The 22,522-nt window shown below is 44.7% G+C and overlaps 2 protein-coding genes across 2 annotated transcripts; both read left to right on the top strand.

Annotated features, from left to right (window-relative positions):
• Positions 1-1,681: 1,681 nt before the first annotated feature.
• Positions 1,682-15,938, top strand: erbb3b (erb-b2 receptor tyrosine kinase 3b). The gene is made up of 28 exons (XM_088290909.1): positions 1,682-1,877; positions 3,473-3,627; positions 3,774-3,960; positions 5,092-5,217; positions 5,301-5,363; positions 5,521-5,639; positions 5,993-6,134; positions 6,222-6,335; positions 6,407-6,524; positions 7,194-7,267; positions 7,368-7,458; positions 8,066-8,268; positions 8,378-8,510; positions 9,197-9,290; positions 10,141-10,298; positions 10,394-10,450; positions 10,891-11,032; positions 11,108-11,227; positions 11,303-11,401; positions 11,497-11,682; positions 11,755-11,910; positions 11,991-12,066; positions 13,098-13,244; positions 13,316-13,413; positions 13,480-13,644; positions 13,719-13,790; positions 14,545-14,851; positions 14,918-15,938. Exons 1-28 carry the CDS (start codon positions 1,799-1,801, stop codon positions 15,661-15,663), a joined length of 4,227 nt encoding a protein of 1,408 aa, XP_088147035.1. The 5' UTR covers positions 1,682-1,798; the 3' UTR covers positions 15,664-15,938.
• Positions 15,939-16,412: 474 nt separating this feature from the next.
• Positions 16,413-22,364, top strand: LOC148339331 (proliferation-associated protein 2G4-like). Its single transcript, XM_088291573.1, has 13 exons — positions 16,413-16,656; positions 17,759-17,887; positions 17,965-18,070; positions 18,154-18,223; positions 18,306-18,398; positions 18,489-18,552; positions 18,628-18,706; positions 19,965-20,043; positions 20,122-20,255; positions 20,970-21,064; positions 21,136-21,263; positions 21,421-21,474; positions 21,559-22,364. Exons 1-13 carry the CDS (start codon positions 16,569-16,571, stop codon positions 21,616-21,618), a joined length of 1,179 nt encoding a protein of 392 aa, XP_088147699.1. The 5' UTR covers positions 16,413-16,568; the 3' UTR covers positions 21,619-22,364.
• Positions 22,365-22,522: the final 158 nt, after the last annotated feature.

Below are 22,522 nucleotides of genomic sequence, written 5' to 3'. Positions count from 1 at the left end.
CGCAGGGCAGACATAGACACCGTCACTGCTCGCACACAACTCAGGTGAGTGTACCACTACGCCATCAGAAACATATTTTAGAATAGTAAATCAATTGGAGGCAGGACTTAACTGGGGCTGCACAGATTGCTCGTGGCCACTGCAAGGCCTGGTGTAGCGCCACTAACAATGCGTCTCCTAAATGATCTGAATTATTGAACCTGCAACCTGAAACGCAAATCTTTTAACACACAAAAACGAACCACTTTCCACTTTGGGTTTGGTGTGACTAAAGTGGCACCAAATGATGCACTTGGGTGTCCGGCATGAATTGTTTTCCCTGATAAAAAAATTCTTGAGTGACAAAATTCACATCAGCGGGCATCCTGCCCGTTTTAGTTATTTTTCTTATGACTGGCAGGCCCACTTCTCCCAGGACGGCATACAATTAGCTAGCTAGCGACTGCATGCCTTCATTCCAAAAGTGGACCAATCCACGATTCTTTACAGAACATCTCGGTGTCGTTATTCAAATGAATGATCCGGCCGCCCGCCTACTGGCTGAGAACCTGTTAGCTCACAAGCTAGCTGGAGGCTAGCGGCGCTAGCCCAGCGCCTCTCATCGCGGCTTGGGAAGTCCCAATGGGATATGTTTGACTCTCCAAATGATTTAAGAAGATATCATTTCGTGGCTCAAATATGAAGGGATGTGTTTGCAATGGAAATCGTGTGAGGAAGTCGCCGGATGTCATTTCACACATTCAGCAGAGACAACAACTTGATTTTTTTAACAACTTTGAAGACTCCTTTGTCAGACTTGCATTTTTTTGTAATCATTTAAAGTTGACAGGGATGATAACGACTCTATTTTCGGTGATGTGTCAAATGGAGAAGATATTTTTTACACTTTACAGGAAATTTAAATCCATCAACAATGAGGATGAGCTCAGCATGATTCAAGATTTGTCAGTAAAAGTTCCTCGGGTTCGCCCACCAGTGAGTTGTTTTGCTCACGTTGAGGAATCTCGACTGCGTTGAGGCTATGTTCACAAATGAAGCCTGTTATGGGGCCGAGTAGTTGCTTGACCGTGTGACAATGTCAGCATTGTGGCCGGCTGCTCCGAGCGCATCAAAGAGGTGATTAAGTTGCAGGCTGCAACGGGGACAATACGGCTTTTTAAAGGACGAACAGAGTCGTCACTCACTGCACTGCAGCCGTGCTCGGACAAGCGCAGGCCAACATGAGGCACATCTGTGCTTTAAAGAGAAGCGACGGGCTCATCGTGCTGACGCCGAGACAAACACATACGCTTTACTTTGCAGTCACAAAAAATGCTTCATTTTTTTTCCTGACGCTATATATATATATATATATATATATATATATATATATATATATATATATATATATATATATATATATATATATATACATATACACCCACACACACAATTATTTTGTATTTATTTATTTAAATCTTTCACATGCTACTTATTCAGTGACGCGGCTGTCCTCGGAGTCAAAAAATGAAAGATCAACAAAAAGACGGACCAACCTCTGATAGGAGGAAAATTCCATCCCCTGGCCAATCACGTCGGCCCTTCTGGGAGGGAAGTTGCTGCTCAAAATAAAACGCCACTTGTTGTCTGTTTTCATCAACTCAGTTGGCGCATTTATCCGCTGCTGTTTTTACAAGTTGGACTTCCCCTGATGAGACCGAGGGAAGGAAATCTGGAGGAAGTCAACAGCGAAGTCGAGTAAGCTTTCGATTTCCTTATACTGATGTGACACGGTGACACTTTGGTAAATCGTCTCAACATGAGCCCGTGGCGAGTCATTTCACTGGTCGTGACTTTGCTGTGGAGTCTTCAAGCAACTTTAACGCAAACACACGATGGTAAGTGAGCGCTGAATAACCTTCTTTCATTTTCTTGACGAGAGTCGCCACTTCGCTTTTTGATCTTCCTTGTGCTGTTCTCACTCAGCGTTAATCTTGCACACTAATGCATGCTATGAAAGCGACTCGTTATAAACTGCTCGTGATGAATGGAAGCAATATAAATTGCCTTGTGCAGAATTTCTGAGGCCTTTCTTCTTTGTTTTACAAAACGGTGACAGCGGCATGACGTAGCGGCTTTATGTACAGTTTGGCGAAAATTCATCAAGATACTTTTCAGGCCATATCGAGACATATTATATTTTATGTAACTTTTTTTTAGCCATGCCTCCCAAAACATTGACCATGCAAATAATACTTTTATCAATGATGTTATCGATGATATGACAAAAAAACATTTTGTGTTGAGCAACACCTCTCCTTGCAGAAATAACCCAACAAATTGACCAGCATGTAATTTCCAAGCAATCACTCGCATGATGACGGGAGATGTTGCATGTTGCGATATTTGCGCCGGTCGCTAAGACATGCGTCCTCTTCCGTTCATGATATTTCCCTCCCGAAAGCCAGACGAGACAACTCACACATGAGCCATTGTCTTTCGCTATGATCTCAGGCGCGCATTTGTTGTATAGAGCGCCGTGCACACACACTGAAGTACCGTCACTGCGCCGAGCGAGACCAAGAGAGACACTGCGGGCATTTGTTGCTTCATCACAATAAGAACTTTGTATGAAAGAAGCCCTTTCTCTTCGATCGCGAGTCTTCCATAGCGTCGGCCCGACGCTGTGTGTCCAAATGATGAACTAGAGACAGTTTGACTCTTCTGCCTTTTGCTCCACCAGCAGCGCCACTCACGACAAAATACGCCAGAAAAAATAGCATGCAGACCACAAACCTCTTCAATTTATTTGTCGCCACACTTCCTGTAAATTGTGTTTGCAGTCAGGAGACGGCGGATGATTCCATTTTGGGACTAAATGTTCAGCTGTGTTCCATACGTCATGTAGCTTTTTCATTTCCAAGAAGGAAACGACTGATCTGAGTACCGTACCGTATATTGTGAGGGCCGAACGAAGCTTGGTCATCTTCACATGGACAGAAACAGAAAATATAGTCGCAAGATGTCTGCATACTCGTGATTTGTTTGATAGATTCGACTCCGTGACAGCAGTTAATGGAAAAGCAAAAATGGAACCTTGTGGGACACCAAACAGTGTGTGTCCATATTTTGTTGAAAGTGAGGTGTTTTTTGTATCCATCTGATACTGCCAGTCTGTACACTGCTGTCTTTGGTATAGCAGCAGCTGATTTTCGTGAATTCTCACGCATTGCCCAATCAACACTTCTGCGCCAGGAATGATCCTGAACAGTGTAAATAGTAAAAAATGTGGATGGATAATTCCGTACGGAGGCAGCTGTAACTCACTCAATAACAACATGGTTTGAAGATGGAGAAGAAAATGTGACTTGGGGCTGACTGTGCCCTTGAGCAATGCACCGCCTGCCCCAAACTGCTCAGCTGTGCAGCATTGTTTGCTTCAATTGTTGTTTTTGTGCTGAAATGCAAGCGTGTCTTTTTGTTTGTGTGTTAGTGGTGTGTCTCGGTACCCAGAATGGACTGAGCTCCACAGGCTCTCAGGAGAATCAATACAACCTGATCAAGGAACGCTACGACAGCTGTGAAATCATCATGGGAAACCTGGAAGTCACACAGATTGAGAGCAACTGGGACTTCTCTTTCCTAAAGGTAAGAAAAGAACTTCCACCTCTACTGGCATTGCCACCCATCTCCTGGTTGTCCGTCCTTTTGCTGACGATGCCCAAAAGACAGCAGGCCTACTGTAAATCGAGCTGTTCTGTTTCATTTCACGAGCCTCTTCTTCCTGCGTGCAGACAATCCGAGAGGTGACTGGCTACGTGCTCATCGCCATGAATCACTTTCAGGAAATTCCCCTCGAGCAATTGCGGGTCATCCGAGGAAGCAGCCTTTACGAAAGGCGTTTTGCCCTCTCGGTTTTCTTCAACTACCCCAAAGACGGATCCCGTGGCCTGCGGCGGCTCGGCCTTGCAAATCTGACAGGTGACGAGTTGACAGAAATATCGCGCGGTGACAACATAGACTCCTTTTAAAAGAAGCTTGACTTGTGAATCGATCATTTTGAATGTCATACTAATTGTACTCATTTTCCAAATATTTTTAGCTATTTTTGCAAAACTCTTCTCACAAATAAGAAAACATTGAATCAAAATGGCAAAATGACATCTTACCTGTGTCTTATTTCAAGTCTTCAGGCTGATAGCAAAGCCAATTAATTATCTAAAGGCGTTTTCTCCTGTGACAGTTGTCAGAATAGTGTAAATAATTGCCATCTATTTGAATCGTTTTACAATTCGATATTCAGCCTCTAAGACAGCAACACACTATGCAGTGGTGCATTGAAATCAGACATGTCAAAGTTTGGCTTTAGGCTTCTACTGAAACAAGCTCGTTTACCTGACGATTGAGTCGAAGTAGTTGTGGCGAAAGCCAAACTTTTATTTTCTGGGCCTGGATTTGATCTCTACATTATTGTAGGTCAAATTTATATATATATATATATATATATATATATATATATATATAATGTAATGAAATGATTAAACCAATTGTAAATGAATGAAACCGGTATTGCATTCATAATGACTTAATGTTGCAATTGAATTAATTGTGCTGCTCTTTATGGTGTGCACTCCTTGGCCACTGGGAGGCAGTATAATAATAAGGTCATGCATACGCAAACAAAAATGAATAACACTTCTGCTACTTCTTTGAGTCACTTGGTAAAATACAGTAATCTGCATCATTTTTCATAGGACATAAATAATATGTGCCTGTAAGTATTGTTATATTGCCTGTCATCATTTATTGCTTTAATGTTTGTGTTCAAATATCCGTTGCTTAAAGGGTTCTAAAAAAAACTGTGGAGGCTAATTGTTAGCATGTCAATTGCGTTTCCATGTTAGCATTAAGCTAGCAGGAGGTATTGTATTTATTTTTAAATACGTCATGAACAAATTTAAGGAGGGGGGAAAAAAATCTCTGTGGGTCGGATCTAAAACGGGGCGGGCGATTCCTACTTTGCCCACCAGCGGGGTCTGCGCTTATTGCAGCTCGTTGCACAGACGACACAACAACATGCTGAAAGTTAAACAGTCTGCTCTTTTCTTGCAGAGATTTTGGAGGGAGGAGTTCAGATTATTAACAATAAATACTTGAGTTATAGTCCCTGGGTCTACTGGCAAGATATAATCAGGGACGGCAATGCTCCGATTGACATCTACTACAATGGCGAGAAAGGTTTGAACAAATGAAATGAACTGCTTTTATTGGTCCGCTTTGTGTGCTCAGCGGTTGTCCTTGTGTCCTTTTCGTTGTCTCAGGGCCATGCCACAAATCTTGTGGGGATTATTGCTGGGGGCCAAATGAGAGGCAGTGTCAGATCTGTGAGTGCACAATTGCTCCCATTCTCTTTTGAGCCTTGGTGGTGACCTTTTAGTGTTTCCTTGCATTTCCACTGCATTCTTCTTCTCGTTCTTCAGTATTCATACAAAAAAAAAGGCGGAACACGCTGTTACTTGGCTGCTGTTCTGTGTGTTTCAGTGACAAAGACGGTGTGCGCTCCGCAGTGTAATGGTCGTTGTTTTGGGACGAGCCCGAGGGACTGCTGTCACATTGAGTGCGCCGCAGGATGCACGGGTCCTCTGGACGTGGAATGTTTTGTAAGTGGAGTTGTCACCAGCTGGGATTGTAATGAGCCCGTTAGGATCGAATATTACACACTTTTTTTTCCATTTTAGAGATGTTTTTTTTTTTTAAGGAAATTAAAAAATACTTTTGCAATTGATCTCAAACCCAAACGCAACATGTTTTTGTCATCGTTTGGGGTTCAATTCAGTGGTGTGCCTCACCCCGGAGTACCTTGGCGCCTACTGTTTACAAATATTTTGTAGGTGTATTTAGATCATCTCACGTAGCCAAACAGGTGCTGTTTGAAATGTTCTGTTTTACACCACAACAACAAAAAAGATCTTGTGTCAGTGTTAAGCAAACTCACGCATTTGTGTGTGCGTAGGCTTGTCGCCATTTCAACGACTCCGGAGCGTGCGTGCCTCAGTGTCCTCAAGCTCTCATCTATAACAAGCAAACCTTTCAGATGGAGAGCAACCCCAATGCCAAATATCAATATGGATCCATTTGTGTCTCTCAGTGCCCCAGTGAGTTCCTCGTGGTCGACGCCAACTCAATCATTATTTGCCCCGCTTTGATTGTCTCCTTTTCATGTCAACCACTGTTACTTGCAGCACATTTTGTGGTGGACGGAAGCTCCTGTGTGAGCGTCTGTCCTCCAGACAAGATGGAGGTGGAGCGAGCTGGACACAGACGTTGTGAGCCCTGCACTGGACTCTGCCCGAAAGGTTCGACTCCAATTGGCTGTCGGGCCGAAACCGCGGTCGTCTTGTCACGGTGTTTTCCTGTCTCCCGGCAGTATGTGAAGGCACAGGTGCGGAACACCGGCAGACTGTGGACTCCAGTAACATTGACAGCTTCATCAACTGCACCAAAATCCAAGGAAGTCTTCATTTCTTGGTCACGGGCATTCTCGGGTACGTCCCGATGCCTTTCATGGGCGCAGTGCCAGTACACTTCATCCAAAATGTTCATCTCAGAAACATTTTGCTCAGAGTGCCAGTGTGGCAGTGAAGGCGTTCTGCTCAGTACGTGATACGGAAGACTTTATATGAGGTGTGTCTGAAAAGTTCCAGGACTGCTGTCGCTCACTTTGTTCTTGCACACTGAAGCGAGCAAGTGCCGTAGGACCTCTTTGTGGACCTGCTGCTTGATCATCTGGCCCACACTGAAGAGGAAAACTCTTAGTATGCTGTTTGGGTTTGACGTACAACTTCCAGTCCTGAAACTTCTCTGACCCACCTTGTTGCATTGTGCTGAGGGGATGGATGCCAAAGGAGGGATTACGAAGAACCGGCGTTATGGATGCATGTATGAGACAGAAGGCCAGCAGCAGAGATGGTCGTATCTCATTTTCAACCAGAATAGCTTGTTATGCTGTTCTAAAGTCGACCGTTTCATCGGGCTTTCTCATAGATTAGAAAACATTACTTTCCAGGAACACGAAGTAAGTCAGACAGACAAAAACAAAGGAAGTCACTCTGAAAAGAACATTGGAAGGATCGCAATTGAATCCGTTCAAAGTAGCAGGTATAAACCCGAAACAAGATGGTGGATGTTTTAGTTTTTGTGTTTGGCTTCCTTAGAGACGACTTTAAGAAGATTCCACCTCTGGATGCGAAGAAGCTGGAAGTGTTCCGCACCGTTCGAGAGATAACAGGTACACTGTCTCTTAACGTGCTCTGCTCTGAGCGTGCGCTTTCTTCGTCACGTTAAGACCAACATGCTGAATCGAAAGCACGTCTGTGTTGAATTTCCAGATATCCTAAACATCCAATCGTGGCCAAATGAGCTCGGTGATTTGTCCGTTTTTTCCAGTCTCACCACCATTCAAGGGAGGTCACTTTACAAGTAAGTCCTGTTGATTTTTTTTTTTTTTTAATGTTTCTGTGGCTTCTATGTGTGCCGAACACAAGAAAAACAACTGCCACTGAGTGTAAGAACGACAAACTACGTATGATTATGTCAGTATAAGAAGAATATTTGTGGAAGGAAGAATTGGTCTCGATAAATTTATTAAAACCAAATGTAGATCAATAAACAAATGTTTCCTGAGCCATGTTGAAATAATCGTCATGATCATAAAAATATGCAGAGCTGGCCAGTCTATCTCGGGAGGAACAGTCTGGCCCTCTGGACGCCCATTTTTTTGGGGGGGGGGCAGGGGGACAACAAATTGTAAAAAAGGGTTCGATTAACAAAGGCCGGCCCACAAATCAGCCCTCGTGCGTGTGATGAACATTTTTTATGAATAAGGCTGGAGAGTCGAAGCCGGAACTGTAACGAGATCGCGGCCGGAGGGCGGGGACTGACCGGCAAGAAAGGGTCAAGTGCCCAGCTCTGATAATATGCAAGTTTGTCTACTTCAAAGTTACTAGAGCGCCTATTTTTGACATGATACCCTCAAAAAATTGATGACGATCCACAACATTTGGTATGTTGTAAATGTTTCGAGCAGACGTTTTTCCCTGATGGTGATGCGCATCCCCACCCTCACCTCGCTGGGTCTGCGCTCGCTCCGGGAGATCAGCGACGGCAGCGTGTACATCAGTCAGAACGCCAAACTGTGCTACCACCACACCGTCAACTGGGCCAAGCTGTTCAGAGGGCGTCGGCCGCGACTCAACAGCATCAACAGCAACAAACCGCTGGCGGAATGCGGTGAGTGCGGCCGGCCGCGCGCGTGGCCTCTGTCTTCTTCGAGCTCGCTTCATTTGTCGTGGAACAAAATGTTTGTGGCTTTCTGATTCTTTTGACGGACTCGTTACAGTCGCAGAGGGCCACGCGTGTGACCCCCTGTGTTCAAGCTCCGGTTGCTGGGGCCCGGGACCCGACCAGTGTCTCTCCTGTAGGAACTACAGCCGAAATGGCACATGTGTGGACAGCTGTCATTTTAATACTGGGTCAGAATATTTACTTTGGGGCGAAATGTCATGATGAACGTAAAATGCACAATCATCTTATAATGGGAACCTAATTTGACCTTTTCTGTAAAGGACTATGGGTTTATTTTATTTCCAAAATTTTCTGCTATCTCGGACCTTTCTTTTAATTTCCTGTTTGGCAGAAGTCTTACTATGAAGCAGTGCTTCTCAATTTTTTTCCGTTACGCCCTTCGGCTGCAACCTAGGTACCCTTACGGCCTCAACCCTCTGGCCTGATTCCTAAAAATTGTCGCCGCTTGATAAATCACACTTTGTGGCGATAAGTTTGACTCATTTATTTTGTAGCTCTTGCGGTGTAAGAGGTTTGTGTACGAGACAAAAGAAATTAAAAAAAGGAAACTTAAGACCACCAGTAAAGCTTCATCAACCGACGCTACATTCTCTGAACATTTGAATGCACATTTCCACCTGGTCAATTTTTCACTAGTTTTTGTGAATTTTGCCATTCAGTTCCTAGTTATAGAAATGCATGTTGTGCAAAATGTTTTCAAACGTTGAACAATGTGCATGTGCATATTACAAAGGTTGGCGTGCATTTTCAGCTCAGCGTGAACTTTCTCCCCAAACTTTGGCAAACCTTTTTGGAGTAGCCCATTGTATTGAACCTCACCATTCCTGTCTAATTTTGACTTTTGTGACCTCAGATCCTCAAGAGAATTTGCCAGAGCTGACGGGGAATGTGTCGCGTGTCACTCAGAGTGTAAACCTGTGCATGGAAAGGCCAGCTGCACAGGCCCGGTAGGCGCTTCTGTTGAATAGCCGTCATTGCAGGAAACTTTCAAAAGTCGCTGCAGAAGAACTTCTCATCTGTTCAGTGACACTGGCTGACTTCAATATTTTTCTTATTTTAAAACCAAGCATTTTCCCAATGCAAAATAAGAAAGAATTATTTTTTACAGGCTCAAAGTAAAATATGTACACTGTGTTTTAAATATAATTAATATTGTAAACAGATTTAACTGTGGTTAAAAAATCCAACTCCAAGTCTAACTGCTCCTACTAAGAAACCTGACAGACAGAATGAAAATGGGACCCTGATAAAGATAAAGATGTCCTTTATTAGTCCCACAATGGGGAAATTTGAGAAAAAAATCTAGCTGTAGCCAGCTCACCAGGATTCAATCCCTTAAGGGATCACTGCCAGAGGTATGACCCCAAGTCAATGACAGATGTTCCTAAACTATAAGGAATCACTGCCAAGAACACTGACTCTAACCAATAAGGGGTGTCATGGCAATGTGTTTGAAGAGGGCTAGTGTCCCCTAGTGGCGTATCATAGGTATTGCGCAAATGCGTAACTACATTGTGTTGCAAGTGTTTTTTACATTAGCATATTCTCAGAAAGGAAAACATGAATTTGTGTCGAATGAATTCATTGAGAGGCCTCCGTCAACAACGACAACCTTCACTCGTACGTTTTAGGAGGTTCCATTTTGGGTTCCATGTAACTAAAAAAAAAAAGGCAATCCAGAAAATAAATGAATGAACCATTTGTGGAGTTCAAACATGAAAAAAATCTTCCCCCCGCACTGATTATGCACATCCAATTCATTGCTCTCGGTTTCTATCTTTGTTTTTGTTCTTTCAGGGCGCATATGAGTGTGCAGCGTGCGCCAACCTTCGAGACGGTCCTTACTGCATGTCGTCTTGCCCGGCTGGGGTGAACGATGGCCAGAGGGGGCTCATCTTCAAGTATCCCACCCAGGAAGGCCACTGTGAACCGTGTCACCACAATTGCACCCAAGGGTGAGACTGCACACACTCGCTCAGCTTGTTTTGTTTTTTTTTAAACGTACATTATCAACAACGCCCTAAAATAAACATGTGCATGTATATTCCAGATGCTCAGGCCCGGGACTTGCCGATTGTTTGGAGACTGTGAGGCTGGCCGCTAGCAGGTGAGTTTCTCCCCCTTGGCCGGTACTTATGTTACACGGAGCGTTAAGAGTCAAGGAATGTTGTCTGACTGGTTGATCATAGTGAGTGTTGTCTAATATTTGGACTCTACTCAAATGAGGTCACCAAAACGCGATTGTGTTGTCCACGATGACGTCAAAATGCACTGAAAAAAAGGCTGCGATGAATTGACTCCATTTTCATTTCTCAAGTGGTTGCACAAAATAAAATCATCTGCATTTTTAAAGTAAATATATAGTCTTTTCTGCAGCTGCGTGACACCCGCAAGAACATGTGCTCGATCCTATCTGGTGCGCTTGTTGCTACCGCCACATGAACCAAAGCGTGACATCACGATCCAACGTTCCTTTGCGCTATTTCTGACCTTTTTGCCCCACGCGTATCTCCACCCTCTCATCTCACCCTCTCCTTTGCTCTGAAGTGGCCAGATCACAGGCATCGCCTTAGGTGTGCCAGCTGGCTTGATATTCTGCCTGGTGTTGTTTTTCTTGGGCGTGCTGTACCACCGAGGCCTGGCCATCCGCCGCAAGAGAGCCATGAGGAGGTACCTTGAGAGCGGAGAGGTGAGGCAGTCACGAGAGGTGCCTCCGCATGGATAAATATACACTCACGCGAGGATTGCTCTCGTGTCTTGGCAGAGTTTTGAGCCTCTGGGTCCCGGGGAGAAGGGAACCAAGGTTCACGCCCACATCCTGAAGCCATCGGAACTAAAAAAGCTCAAAGTCCTCGGTTCTGGTGTCTTTGGCGCAGTGCACAAGGTATCAAACATCTGCTCGCCGTTTGGAGAAACAGGTGACGATATATTAATGCAGCTGTGTGGTTCCGTCTCCAAGGGGTTTTGGACTCCAGACGGAGAGACGGTGAAGATCCCGGTAGCCATCAAGACTATCCAGGACAGCTCGGGCCGTCAGACCTTCGGCGAGATAACAGATGTGAGAATCACGTGACCGGAATCGTTTGTGCAACGCCGGCAAATTTGAGCTTCACTGTTGGAGTCCAACGTGTGGTCTCTTCATGTTTTGGACAGCACATGCTGTCCATGGGCAGCCTGGACCACCCTTACATCGTGAGACTTTTGGCCATCTGTCCGGGCTCCAGTCTGCAGCTGGTCACGCAGCTCAGTTCTTTGGGCTCCTTACTGGAGCACATCAGGCAGCACAAGAACAGCCTGGGCCCGCAGCGCCTGCTCAACTGGTGTGTGCAAATCGCCAAAGTAAGCTGACAACACGTCCGCTCGCTGAAGCCGGCCCGAGCGCACCCAGGTCATGTGATGTTTTGCCGTCAGGGAATGTACTACCTGGAGGAGCACGGCGTGGTACACAGGAACCTGGCGGCACGCAACATCCTGTTGAAGAACAACTACCAGGTCCAGATCTCTGATTACGCCGTAGCGGATCTCCTGTACCCGGACGACAAGAAATTCATCTACACCAACACCAAAGTGATTGTGCCTTTGTCGTCTTTGTTATTTTGTCGCCTCGTAATGGCATCACATGATCCGCTATTTATGTCCTTGTGCAGACTCCCATCAAATGGATGGCTCTTGAAAGCATCTTGTTTCGAAGATACACGCATCAAAGTGACGTGTGGAGTTTTGGTGAGATGCTTGATCAGTAAATGAAATTCTGGCATTTTCAGTATGAACACCCTGTCAAGATGATTTATTTTTAAATGCATGATAGATTTTTGAGGATGGTATCTTGATATGTGCAAAGACTGACAGCGATGTGCTACTCATTTGTGAAGCTCTTTTTCCACTCTTTCAGTTGTCTTGATTTGGGGGCGTGACAAAATAGGGCCCATCATCTGCTGTATATGAAATTGAATGCCTTATTTGCATCACAACCTTTGTTCTGTTGTCTGGCACAATTGTGATATGCAGTTAGCTGGCTAGCTATGCAGTTTGCAGTCATGAGTGAGCGCCCCGTTGTCAACCGAGAGTGCACAGCCGTCATGCAGAGACATGGTGGAAGAGCAAAGAGGAATTTTTAAATCTATATATTTTTTAAACCTGATTTAACAACTAGTGTGTAGACTTTAGAGTGCCTTGTTATCATGGTGTGGAAAAGCCTCGCATTGACCCGGTGTTCTATATTTCAGTCACTGGATGCTTTAAGTCGACATATTTTTTTTTGTCACCATGTTTTGTTTTGTTTTTTTTGAATTGACAGATCGCACAAGCAGGAGCCGCGAGTGAAGAAGACAGCTTGATTTTTCACGATTGTGCAGCCTCGTTTTATGTTTAAAAAAATGGATCTATCGATTTTCCTTTGTGTAGCCCGTTATCGATTCACAAAAGCATATATCGATGCAACAGTTGCTAGTGGCGCTTTTGACGCGTTCAGAGGCAGTTTTTGTCGTTCGCCCATTTCACGAGTAGGTTCATCTCATGTACGAGGGCCGATTTGTGGGCAGGACTAAAATCAACCTCCGGGCTTTATTAATTGAACCCTTTTTTTTTCTTCAAATTTGTCACCCTCCCGTCCCAAAAATGGGCGTCCAGCCGGGCCGTTCTGCCCCCGGCAGGGACTGCCCGGCTCTGCTCACCACCCTCCTCAGCTGACCAGTTATCAAGATGTCACTTTCTCAAGGAACAAACAAAAATCTCTTTCTCTGTTTCCGGCACAGGAGTGACCGTATGGGAGATGATGTCTTTTGGGGCGGAGCCTTACGGGTCGGCACAGGCCCAGGAGGTGCCGTGTCTGCTGGAGAAGGGCGAACGTCTGTCACAACCTCACATCTGCACCATCGACGTCTACATGGTGATGGTTAAATGTGAGTGGCCCTAAACTAAAGTGTTTACGATCCTGCGTCCGGATTGTGAAAGCGAGCTTTTTCCCGCACAGGTTGGATGATTGATGAAAATATTAGGCCCACCTTCAAAGAGCTGGCAAGTGACTTCACACGCATGGCAAGAGACCCATCCAGATACCTCGTCATCAAGGTGAAACGTCGCACGCTTTGAATCAATGGAAGGCAAAACAAATTTCCACTCGGTTTGATTCTGCAGCTGGAAGGAGAGGACACGCCCTCTCGGGATGCTCATCGCAGAGATTCTGAGCGAGGGCTGCTGGATCCCGATTTGGTGGATGAAGATGAGGAAGGTTTTGCCACACCTCCTTTGCAACATTCGCCCTCGTGGAGTCTTGCCCGTTCAAGGATGAATTCGTACAGGGTAATTGAACACATTTTCTGCTGGATTTTGTGATCACCAGTTTATTAAGTTAGTTCCTCATTCCTCAATTGTAGAGCGGTGCCTCTCATGTCGGACCTGTTGGATACCTGCCCATGACTCCAAGTCCTGTAGAAAGTGTCCGTCAGGTTGGATGCATGCACACGCACGAGAATTGGCTCTAAATAAACATTTGAACTGCACATCATGCACTCGCTATTTGGCTAAAACGCATATCCAGACGCATTCGTTATAATAATCAAAATCATATGCGTGACATTTTTGTATTTTACAGAAGAAATTTCCATTTTTTCAAATCAAAAAAGGGAAAATATGGATCTGTATTTTGGAAGATTTTTGGGGGGGTTGACTTCCCCTTTTCAGGATTTTTTTAATTGTTCGCAATAATGTGAAACTGTGACCAACCATAATATTATCAGTTTTGCACTTCATGTTTTTTATCCTGAGAACGTGTAGATAATAGTGCTCTCAAGTGATTTTCAACTACTATTTTTTGTGAAGCTTTTTACATATAATTACTTAAATAATGTCTTGGAATTCATGCAAAAATCACAAAATATGAAGTATATTTGATTCAAAGTTCTAATAGCTTTCTTTGATTCTTGAATACGATCTAAACGGTGACATCTTTGCACGCATTTTTCTTTTTTCATTTTTCAAATCTGCCCACAAGTTTTGTTCTGAGGTGATGTGCTAAAGATGTACAGCTAATATTGTACAGTATTTGCAAAGCATGCAAATATTTTTGAAGTAAATCAAATATTTAACTGAGATAAAATTTTTAAGATTAATCTCCAGATTTAACGCTTTAATTTTGACAGCCCTCGTGGATACTTCCATTTGACCTTTAAGACATTAATCGACCACTCCTTTCTTTTAAAGTTGCGCTTCCAAAGGTCCCGCCGAAGCTCGGTGCGAACGCTGCCCGAAAGGTCAGAGGTCAAAGGGAGCGGCAGGGAGACAGACTGGCGTGACGAAGGCTTCAGGACGGGCGCTCCTCACAGGAGCCGGCTTGGCTCTGAAAGGGCCGCCTCACATGTACACAGCAGCAGGCATAGAAAGCTCTCCACGGCATCAAGTCCATCTTCATACAAGGGGTGGACATCCGACGAGAAGGAGAAAAACGAGGAGGAGGAGGCCGACCGCTATGGTTATGTCCTTCCTGGATCACCTCGCACCCCAGAAAGAGGTAATAAACAAATCACATGATTTGATTGGCATAAATGAGACCAACTCTCTTTCTTACGCCTCACAGTTGCAAACGGCACCTCACGATTAAGCAAGGTGAAAACGTTGGCCCTGGAGTACGAGGTGATGAGCCACAAGTTTGATACAAGTCTCGGCTCGACAAAAGACAACTCCTCAGAGGGTGACACCCCGTCGCTGGCTCATAAAACGCCACCTTCTCCAACGCTTGTCACTCTACTTCCCGCCCATGAGGACACCTTGACACTGGTCCAAGCCACGGAGGTTCAGCAGGTAAACGACAGCCGCGGACAGCATTTGGAAGACTCCGCAGAGGAACCACAGTTTAGCGTGGGCAAGCAAATCCGAGCGGTGGACGAGTGTGTGCAGGCGTCTCAGGGCAAAGGCAGGTATGAATACATGGACATTCGACGCTCGGACTCCACAGAGGAAGAGGCACCGCCGCAGGGGAGTCGTGAAACATCTGCAGCAGAAACATCCCAGGAAGAGGAGGCTCAATTTGGAGATGCACAGGAGCGCCATCGCGCAAGTAAACAACAAACACAGCCGCCAGATGTGGTCACGGATGAGGGGGAGTGCCACTACGAGGATATGGCCACATTTGAAGGCACAGCCAGCTTGCGGGAGCAGAAGCTGCCGGTGAAGGGGGAGGTGGGCAGCGGCAGGTGCGCGGGGATCGGGGGATACATCAAGGTGTGCGCATGCATGGGCGAGCCTGGCGCCAGCTCGTCGTTTGACAATCCCGACTACTGGCACAGCAGACTGTTCATCAAGCCCGATGCTGTGCGTACCTAATCGTGTGGACTGGCCTCAACTTGAGTGTGTTGTTCATCAGCATGTGCTGTGGGATGTTTTCTGTTACAACAACGTCAATTAAAAAAAAGAAGTCCCATTTCACGGTGCAAAAAATAATCTGAGCTGCAGAGCAAGCACAGAATATTGATTTTGCAGAGATGAGCGAATGGAATTTTTGTATTGACTTTTTCGGAGCTTGAATGATTCAAAAGATGGATTTTGTAATTATTTGTTTTTTTGGGTTTTTTTTACACTATTTTCTCATGCTTTTTAAATAAAACACACATAAATCCATAAAATGATCAGTCATTTGATTTATTGACCAAATCTTAATTTTACATTAATTGCAAAATAAATCAACGATAACTGATACGGAAACTTGTACTTTTCCAATCGAAAGCAATAACATAAAATGTGATACATTCCGACTGATCTTTGGACTAAATAGAGCTTCTGAAATCAACTGTTTCCACTTCGTTTATTCATCCCTTCCTCACTCACGCTTCCTTCTTTTGTCCTTTTCTTTCGTTTTTCCCTTCCTTCCTCCCTTCTTCCATCCTTTCTTCCTTCCTTCCTTCCCTCCTTAAATAAAGCAATTCAATGCGCGTAAACCAATTTGGGAAAACCATGGTTGAAGGATACAACTCTGCTTATAGGAAGATGTTCACAAATACGCAAGATTGAGGTCGCGGCGAAGCGACCTCTGATCGAATGGAAACTAAACATCAGCGGCATGACGTTAACTATCTTGCCTTTTGTTGAACGCATCTTTGGCAAAGGGGGCGGGATCTCACGGTCGTGAGTGTGCGGCGTGCGTGGGCCATCGTGCGACTCGCTGACGCTCACCGCGGGGTTGTTGTGAGGGCAAAAGAAAGTTGCTCTGACTTCTTGGACATATTGCCAACATGTCTGGGGACGAAGACAAACCGGAGCAGACGGTCGCCGATGACTTGGTGGTGACCAAGTATAAGATGGGAGCCGAGATCGCCAACCGTGAGTGTTTTACGACACTTGAACGTGACAGCAGTTGCCGAATGTTAGCTAGCCAAGGCAAGGCATGCAGCTAGCTAGTCGCCTGCTAGTCGTGTGTGGCAGCTGTTGCGGTGCCAGTCATGAGCCGCATAAAGATATATATATATGTCAACCTCAAAGTGGTCCTCTTGTCAAACGCACCCCGAACCGAACCAAGTTCGGTTGATTTGGCCAAAGGTTTTCCTGTAACGGGACGAGTCGTGTGTCGCCATGCCGCTGTCTCGTTAGCAACTGCTAGCTCGGAAGCTAAATGGCTGAGTAATGCAAGCTAGGTGGTGCTAACAGTTAACGTTTACAGAGTCTACGAATACATGCAAGTGTGATCTTCAAAAGAGACATGATGTAACATGTTGTTGTTGTTTGTAGCTCATATTGTAAAGGCTGGTGCGTAAACCTCTCGTGATAAGTGGAAGAGACAAGAGTCATTCGCTCAGTTGTGTTTTTAAACTCAACTGGGTCAAATCACTTCATATATTGCACACACTTGGGAAAAAATAAATAAACCTGCTCGGATACGTTTTTATTACACGTTTTTGGGGCCTTTAATTGGAACGGATGTTTCAATTGTGTTGGCGTTCAGTCGCCTAGCTATTATTGTACCATGAATCTTTACAGAAGTCTGCTGAATCTGCGCGTGCATTCCAAATGCAAACTAAAATTGACAATAAAACGGTGTAGTTGCTCTACCTAGTGGACACGCCGGTAAATTGCGTTTGATCAAACCTTTTGTCAGGAAAAGGATGTACGGTTAGTACAGTTTTAAAACACGTCGTGTTTGTGTTTCAAATTAAACCTTAAGCACTACTTTGCCTTTAATGACACTCAGGATTTTTTAGATCAATTGCAGATAATATACTGTCTTTATGAAATGTTATTTTAGAATGAGAATCTTCACTCTGACTATTGCACAGTTGGTTGTAATAATAATAATAATTGTTAGATGCCCCAAAGCACCGACACACCATTCAAACGTCAAAACGGCCTTGTTTACTTTTAAAAAAAAATGTTAACTGTCCAACTGAACAATCCATTTACTTGCCGGGCCTTTTTATCAATCTTGCAGAAACCCTGAAGATGGTGGTCGATGCATCTCTGGCTGGCGTTTCTGCGCTCAGCCTGTGTGAGAAAGGAGATGCCTTCATCATGACAGAAACTGGGAAAATCTTCAAGAAGGAGAAAGAGATGAAGAAAGGTATGCTTTTTTTTTGGTGGGGGGGGTGTAGTTGTATTGCATAGTCATCAAATATAACCACTTCTCCCTCATCTCAGGTATTGCCTTTCCAACATGTGTGTCGGTTAATAATTGTGTGTGCCATCACTCTCCGCTCAAGAGCGACCCCGATGTCGTCCTTAAGGACGGCGACCTCGTCAAAGTGTAAGCTGCCGCAGGGTCAACGCGACGCGCTACGTGATGGCATTCATATTGCTCATTTTTTCCTATTTTGTATTCCTGTTTAGTGATCTTGGCGTGCACGTGGATGGCTTTATCTCAAACGTGGCTCACAGTTTTGTTGTTGGTGTGACGAAGGTAAAAAAAAAAAAAAAAGTGATTGGACTTTAAAAACTGATTCTTTTCACAAGTGTTGAACTTCTGAACTTTCTCTCTGCAGGAGAAGCCCCTGACAGGCCGCAAGGCTGACGTGATGATCGCAGCTCATCTGTGCTCTGAGGCCGCCCTGCGTCTTGTCAAGCCCGGAAACCAGGTGACATTGTCAAGCCATCGCCTACGAAGCGATTGGCGGTCGGTCGCGTGGCTTCCGCTCGGTCTAATCACTCACATGCTTCCCGCTCAGAACACGCAGGTCACAGAGGCGTGGAACAAGATTGCAAAGTCATTCAAGTGCTCGCCGATTGAAGGTGAGTTTTCATCTTGTCCGCGCTCTGAATTGGGCACACGTGTGGCACGCCTAATTCGACACGCGTGTTTCATAGGCCTGCTGTCCCATCAGTTGAAGCAGCACGTCATCGATGGGGAGAAAACGATCATCCAAAACCCAACGGACCAGCAAAGGTGCGTTCACGGAGCTCAACGTTACATTCCGTGTTTCCACCAAGCACGCTTGGGTTCGCTCGTGTGGAATATGATCTAGTTGTCGTTTTACTGTGGGATCGTGATCGCCTCACTATATCTCCGACATAAATAGTTGGAGTGAGAAGGCACCGGTAATGCACAGTAAGACTCGTACTTTTGGTTTTCGGCCACGATTTGGTCATTTTTTTTTGTATTCAACAGTGAAACCAAAATTAATCCACACCGACTATTTGAATCAAGCCCGAGCTGCTGCTGCTGCTTCCTATTCCTCTGGAAAAAACAAAACAAAACTTCCAACTCTTTTGTTAGTGTGAGTGCGCATGTTTTATGTTTTGCCTTGTTGGAGAGCTGCACTTTGAAGTTACAGCTGGGAGTGGATGAATGAACGCATCGTAATGAGATGCTATCTAGCGGGAAGGGCTTTTCATATAAACCTGGGAAGTCGTGCGCGCGCACACACACATGCACGCACGCACGCACGCGGTGTCAATGCCAAACGGAAAAGCTGGGCTCCGTAAGCGTGAATAGTCTACTGAACAACCTAACAAAAAACGACAACGCCCCAGTGGGGTCAACAAAGAAGAGGAACGCGGCGCATTAGACAAATGACAACAGGAGAGAACATTCTGCATATTCTGTTCATTTTGTAAAACAATTTGTGCAGAGGTGACTGTGAGAGTATGTAAATAGTTTGTGTATTTTTAATCATGTTTTTATACACTATTTGTATCAGTAATAATTGCACACACGCACATTATTGCTTCAGCACACATGCGCACAACTGACACACCCACACGCTTGTTTAAGTTTCACTTTCCATAAGTTTCGTTTTCCTCTGAATAAAAAGTCCAAAGGGGTTGGGCGAAGAAGTCAGTGAGAGTGCGTGAGATGGAACTGGCAAGACGCCTATTTCACCTCCTGGCTTCTCCTCCCATCCGCGATGGAGAAAAGACAAAACCTTCCCTGGTTATTCCTCTGGTTCTCTGCATTTAATTCAGTCTAATGAAGGCGTCAGGACCTTTTAAACCTGACAGTGACTTTCATATTTTCAGTACTCCTCCAATGCAGATGGCGGTGACAAGTGCATTGTTGAAGTCATTTTGATGCCGTTTCCAAATGTTGACTAAGAACTGATCTCTGTGCTATGTGAAAACTCTTTTTTTTTTTTTTTTGGATTGTCCTTGTGAAAGTGAGCCCGTGGCTCTCCTCCAGTGGATGACTTTGCGTGTACTTGTAGGAAGGACCATGAGAAGGCTCAGTTTGATGTGCATGAAGTGTATGCAGTGGATGTTCTCATCAGCACTGGTGAAGGGAAGGTGAGCCCCAAAAAATGTTGAAGTGTTTTTCACTTTTTTTTTTATCGCAACAAAACAATGCTTTGGGTTGCACATTAGGCAAAAGATGGCGGCCTGAGGACCACTGTTTACAAACGAGACCCCAACAAGGTGTACGGCTTAAAGATGAAGACCTCGCGCACGTTCTTCAGTGAGATGGAGAGGCGGTTCGATAAAATGGCTTTCACTTTGAGGTACTTTTCTTTCCATTTTGTTTCCACTGTGGTGTCCAATCCTGTCCGTTGTGTGACTCTGGTTGACGTCTTTCAACACCAATTCAGCAACAGGGATCAATTTGCATCAAATGTATTTGTGACTGAATCATAAGCATTTTAATTCAATCAAAGACTTTTCTTATAAATGTGTCATAAATGGTGGGCATGAGCAGTTTGTGTCAGGGAATAGAATACAGAAGAAATGCATCTATGGAAAAGGGTCACACTGTGGTGACAAGAAAATTTGATTTGACAAAAAAAAATCGAATGTAAATCACCGCATGCGTTGGGCCCTCAAGTGTCTCCAGTTGTTAGTCCAAAATGCTGCCGCTCTCCTCCTAATTGGTAGGATGGAGCACAGAACTGCAATTCTGGCCTCCTTGTACATTTTAGAATTCATTTTAGGATACTGTAGATCTCTGAGCTCCTCAGGTCAGCGGAGCAAGACACTACTGGAGGTAGCGAGGACTCAGCGGAGGCTCAGAGGCGATGGAGATTTTTCTGTTGCCAGTCTCTCCCTTTGGAAGACCCGACGATAAATGTTCGGCAAGGCCCCACATTCTGCGCGTTTTTAAAACTTTGAAAACCATGAAATCAGACTGCATTGCTTTAGTCTGTTTTATGCTGTCTTCTGCATTTCTGTTATTTATTGTTTTTACTGACTTTTTTTTTTTTTTTTTAAACTGACCTTAGGGCGTTTGAGGATGAGGGCAAGGCCAGGCTGGGCGTTGTGGAATGCACCAAGCACGAGCTGCTGCAGCCGTTCAATGTTCTCCAGGAGAAGGAGGGTGAGCCGCCATCTCGCTTGCCCGAGCGAGCGTTCCGCACGCCATCGAGCTAAGTCCTCTTTTGTGTGCAGGCGAGTTTGTAGCTCAGTTCAAGTTCACTGTGCTGCTCATGGCCAACGGACCGCTGCGAATCACAAACAGCCTCTTTGAACCCGAAATGTACAAGTCGGAGAACGATGTGGAGGACGCGGAGTTGAAGGTAAGAAGCCGCATCCTCTGCCAGAGACAACAAAGTTGGACGAATGGATCCTCGGAGAGCTGACTTTGCATTTTCAAAGTCATTAAATGTTGATGCACTGTGTCCTGCTCCTATTGAGGTCTTCAAAGTCAATTAATCTTTTTTTTTTCCTAATTAGAATTTGCTTCAAAGCTCAGCCAGTCGTAAGACGCAGAAGAAAAAGAAAAAGAAGGTGAGTTTTGTCATTCAACAATTTAGCTGCATTTGGTGCGCCTCTCATTTTGATCTAAACACATTTTTCCGTCTTTTCATCAAGGCCTCAAAGACTGCGGAGAACGCGACAGGACAGTCGGCGGAGACGGACGCTGCAGAATAAATATCTCATCGAGCAATTTGTGACGCGACCGAAGAACAGACGTCATATTCGCTTCTTTCCCAACTGTCGGAGGCCCTTGTGGAAAGGTGACACCTCTGAAATCCAACAGATGCCAGTCTGAGATGAGGCTGCTCTTAACGTTTTTTGATTTGACCTAAAACACACAAACTGTGCTGACTGTCCCTGTGGGAGAATTTGTGTCTGCAGCAGTGGACACAACTCATCCAGAGCAAATTCTCTTTTAGCCATTTGACCTTGAGCCTCATCCCACTTTGCGATTTTACTCAAATAAAAAGACTTGGACCTTGTTGCCAATGTTGAAGAATGCTAGCCTCATTGACCCGAAGCACTGAAAAGAATTGGAACTTCAATTTGTGTGGTCATCATGTCGTCCGAATCTTAAATGCTGATGCAACCACTAGCACCCAAGTTCGATTTCTGACACCAACAGTAAGCGGAATATTGTGCTGCTGCGTCTTTGTGTACACTTCAAGGCATCAAGGATACTTGGTGGGAAATATCGATCGCAAGAATAACAGGAGGATCAATTTAACAGATGAGGACCTATCTATTTTTCCTCAACTGTGTCTGCTCCAACTGGTGACAGGTTGTGCATTCAGTCTTGTGCCTCCAGCAGGTCTGACAGTCTGTGTTTACATAAGAAGTCCAGATATGGATGCTTTTGTAAAAACAAACCACAATTTCAGAGACTATTTTTGAAATAATTAAAAAGCCATCTGACATCATTTGTGTTTGGTTTGTTTGCTGCTACAGTCGTAATAGTGACAGGAATATAGACTCTTTTTGTTGTTGTTTTGTTTGTTTTTTGGTCCTTTTTTGTAGCCTACATTCAACTGGGTGCAATGGGGTACAAAATAAGTTTGTACTGTACACTTTTGAAAGC

Source organism: Idiotropiscis lumnitzeri, chromosome 3 (assembly GCF_059441095.1).
Source record: "Idiotropiscis lumnitzeri isolate Australia: NSW breed Sydney's pygmy pipehorse chromosome 3, RoL_Ilum_1.0, whole genome shotgun sequence".
Taxonomy (NCBI): Eukaryota; Metazoa; Chordata; class Actinopteri; order Syngnathiformes; family Syngnathidae; genus Idiotropiscis; species Idiotropiscis lumnitzeri.
Note: the sequence above shows the minus strand (reverse complement) of the source record. Positions and strands in the feature narration are given on the sequence as shown.